Here is a 3,515-nt window from a genome sequence, read left to right on the forward strand (position 1 = left end):
GATTCTGTGATTCTATGCTGATGGGAGAGGTTCTTGCTCCAGTAAGTCCAAGCTGTGACTCCTGTAGGACTGATTTATCGCTTTGCCAGCTGCAATGCTGTAGTTGTCCCCAGATGGGATGTAGGATGGGCAGGAGAAGCCCAAGCCTGCTCCCTGCAGCCCCGCTGCCCCTGGCCCCTGGTCTGAGCTGGGGGAGGAAGGGGCATGGACTCCCCAAGAGCTAGGAGGGATTGGTTTGGTTTGAGTGGCCCTGGGTGCTGGTGCAGCTCCTGCAGCAGCCCCAGGTTGGCCTTTTGCTGGCTTTTGCTGAGTGCAGGGCTAGTGCCTGGGGCCTTTGGCTTTTGTGGGCTGGAGCCAAACCCTTCATGTCCCTGAAGGCAACCCCCTGCCCCGGGTGTCAAGACAGTGACTGTGAGACTGCAGAGGCAGGACAAGGCAACTTGAAAAGATTTATTATTGAGAACAACAAACAATTTACTGTTACTTATTCCTATACTAATGTATTTCTACCTCTATGACGCTTACTTGCTACCTAAGGTCTCTGCTCTTTCTAGTCCAGCCCCCACTGAGGTCCAACCCTGTCGCCGGCAGCTGCGGTGTTTGGTCCGCAGGTGCAGGTCGGGCAGTGGCGGTGGGTTGGAGCTTGGCCGTGCGGTGGCCCTGGCACGGGAACGGCAGATGGTGCTGCCAGTGTGGTCATCGCAAACCATGGAGCGCAGAATGGAGGCAGGCCAGCCCTGGGGACCTGCACAGCAACGAATTCTGGCTGCCCAGGTGGAAATGTGGGGAGTCCCATGGCTAGGGTGAAGGGACTGTTTGGGGCAGGAGGTGTGACACGGTGTGGTGAAGCCATGGATGGAGCAGGAGCCGCCTCCTGGCTGCCAGCGGGGCTGTGGCTGCAGTGCCGTTTTGGTGGGGATGGACCGGCACTGCCCGTCTGGGCGGTTGTGTCAGCCCGTGGCTCGGTCGGTGTGGAGCTGGTGGTTGCAGATGTCTGGGTGTCGTTCTCCTCCTCCTCCGCTCCTACCGCTGGCTGAGCATCAGGTCGTCTTCTTCTCGGGTCGTCGTCCTTCAAGTTGGGGCCCTGTGGGGATGCAGAGGGGGCTCTCTTTCTTTCACCAGCACTTTGCGTGCACATCCAGAGGAGGTTAGGGCAATCTCTCTTAAAAAAGGGGTTGTGGTAGAAGAGCAGCTACAAAACGCAAAGGAGAGGAGTTAGTTGCCATCATTGCAAGGAGGAGAAAGACAGAGATCTGATAACTAAGCATCTGCATCAGCAAAAACAAACATGGGTATTAAAAAGGGCCCTCTGTGGCATTTTGAACCTCAAGTTTCAGCTGAATAAAATGTTAGGATAGGGTTTGTTAAGTAATAACCACCCTTGTGTTTTTGGCATTTGGGAGCAGAGAAATGTAGGGTTTTCAAAAGCCTAAAAACCGATGGAGAAACGCAAATACCACTAGTTTTCAGGCACCACAGAGTGGAATGGACATGTGGGGAATAATCTGATGCTGCCAGGTATCTTGTCAGTATTCAGCAGGTGCCACAAAAAGATTTAAAGTTTTGGTGCAGCCAGATATGGCACAAGCACAAAGGATGGGCTGATCTTTCCATTTCACGGATTTGAAGCAAGCAGAAATAACCAAAATCTATTTTGTCAGCATTTCTGCTCCTCTGAAATCCTGCATCAAGAATTCCTGAAAATGACCTGCGAGACACAGTCAGGCCATTTGCTCCCATCCCTATCTCCTACCTTGTAAAGGCTTATTTTTTCTGAATGTGAACCTCTCCCCCCAGAATGTCCCAAGGGTTCTTTCATGTGCGGAGGAACCGTCATACCTTGCCCAGAGCAGAACCTGCTGCTGCTACTGCTCGCACCTCCTCGATGGAGGCAGATATGAGAGAATCCCCTTCCATTTTGCAGAATCCATGGAGGTTAAGTTGGAAAATGAAGCCTCTCATGGACTCGGTTTTAAAGATCTTCAGGGGTCCCCTCCTCCCCAGCACTTCCCTTTTGAAGAGTTTTTCTGCGATCACGATGCAGTTTCCATCATCACCCCACCAGATTGACTGGAAGTGATGGCTGCTGATGATCTTCCAGAGCTTCTTGAGGAAGGAGCAGGCTGAAGACTGGTTGGTGTTGGCAGAGCTCTCCTCTGAGAAAAAAACCCATATGATGGAGGTCCAGGATTCATCAGGCAAACCTTGAAAAGTGTTTTCTTCTCCAGGAGGTCTGGTGGCATCATCCCAGGATGTTCCCGTACCACCTCCTGGGTGGTCGGGAGAAGCTGAAGTTGCCCACCAGTCTGGCTCCTCTGGGTCAGAAGTGCAGGATGTCTCTGGTGAAGGTGGCTCCATTTTAGCTTTTTTTTTTCACAGCTTGGCTGCAACTTCCAGCCGTGACCCTTTTGCTGACCAGCCAGGCTCCGTCCTGCCGGTCAGCAGGATGAAGGGCCCTGGCACAAGCTGCCTGGGAAGTTCTCCAGCGCCACGGTGACACCTGTGTTGCATCACAGTGACATCACAGCGTGGCACCAGTCTTGTGGCAATAGGAAGTGGAAGACAGAAGAAATTGCTAGAAAGCCCTGCTTTCTTTTCATGGAGAGAGCTGTTTTGAGCCAAGAGGTGAATCCAACTCTATTTGCATTTGGTGTGTCCTGCTAGGGCAGTGCTGCGTCCCGTTGCCTCTGGGAGATGGTGCCCAGGGAGGGATGGGGAAGGCTGCGGCGTTGGGCATCAAAGTGCCCCAGACCTGAAGGTTTTCCCTTGGGCACCTTCCCGCTGTGCAGAAATGCCTGTCCCCTCTTCTATGGAATAAACCCCGCTCTGTGATTTCAGTAGTGCTGCTTCTGTCATGGCTGTCTGTGTACCCAGGTGATGCTCTCAGCTTTCAGCAGGCTCTCCGTGCTGCTCCGTAGAATAGAGTGAAATGCCACCTAAATATATTTTGCAATTGAAATAAACTGATGCTCTGTACCCCTGCCCCTTTCTGGATTTGGGTTCTTCTGCTTTTCTTTGTTATAGAACCTTTAGAAGCCAAACCAGGAAACTCAATGATGTTCTCTCAACCTTTTGTCAAGCTATCAACCCGGTCCTCTGAGTTGGAGGACCATGACTGTGGGAACAGTGACTTTCCATTTGTGGACAGTGAAATTCTAAGGGGCCAGCCGCGTCAGCTGAATGTTCCTAAGTCCGTGAGGCCTGATGGGCTTCATTCCAGAGTACTGAAGGAGCTAGCAGATGTTATGGCAGGACCACTCTTGGTCATGTACCAAAGGTCTTGGGAGTCTGGGGAGGTCCCTGCTGACTGGAAGCTAGCCAGTGTTATTCCCATCTACAAGAAGGGTGTGAGGGAAGACCCAGGAAACTACAGAGCTGTTAGTCTGACCTAAGTACCTGGACAAATGATGGAGAAGACCATTCTGGGTGCTATTGAAAGGTGTTTAAAGAATAATGCAATTGTCAGGCACAGTCAAGATGGGTTCACAAGGGGAAAGTCCTGTTTGACTAGTTTG

The 3,515-nt window shown here is 51.9% G+C and overlaps 1 protein-coding gene across 1 annotated transcript; it reads right to left on the reverse strand.

Moving 5' to 3' along the window:
- Nucleotides 1–426: 426 nt before the first annotated feature.
- LOC128152726 (heat shock transcription factor, X-linked-like) lies at nucleotides 427–2,886 on the reverse strand. The gene is made up of 2 exons (XM_052811314.1): nucleotides 1,840–2,886; nucleotides 427–1,192 (listed from the first exon to the last, which is right to left on the reverse strand). Exons 1-2 carry the CDS (start codon nucleotides 2,356–2,358, stop codon nucleotides 551–553), a joined length of 1,161 nt encoding a protein of 386 aa, XP_052667274.1. The 5' UTR covers nucleotides 2,359–2,886; the 3' UTR covers nucleotides 427–550.
- Nucleotides 2,887–3,515: the final 629 nt, after the last annotated feature.

This window comes from Harpia harpyja, chromosome 16, assembly GCF_026419915.1.
Source record: "Harpia harpyja isolate bHarHar1 chromosome 16, bHarHar1 primary haplotype, whole genome shotgun sequence".
Taxonomy (NCBI): Eukaryota; Metazoa; Chordata; class Aves; order Accipitriformes; family Accipitridae; genus Harpia; species Harpia harpyja.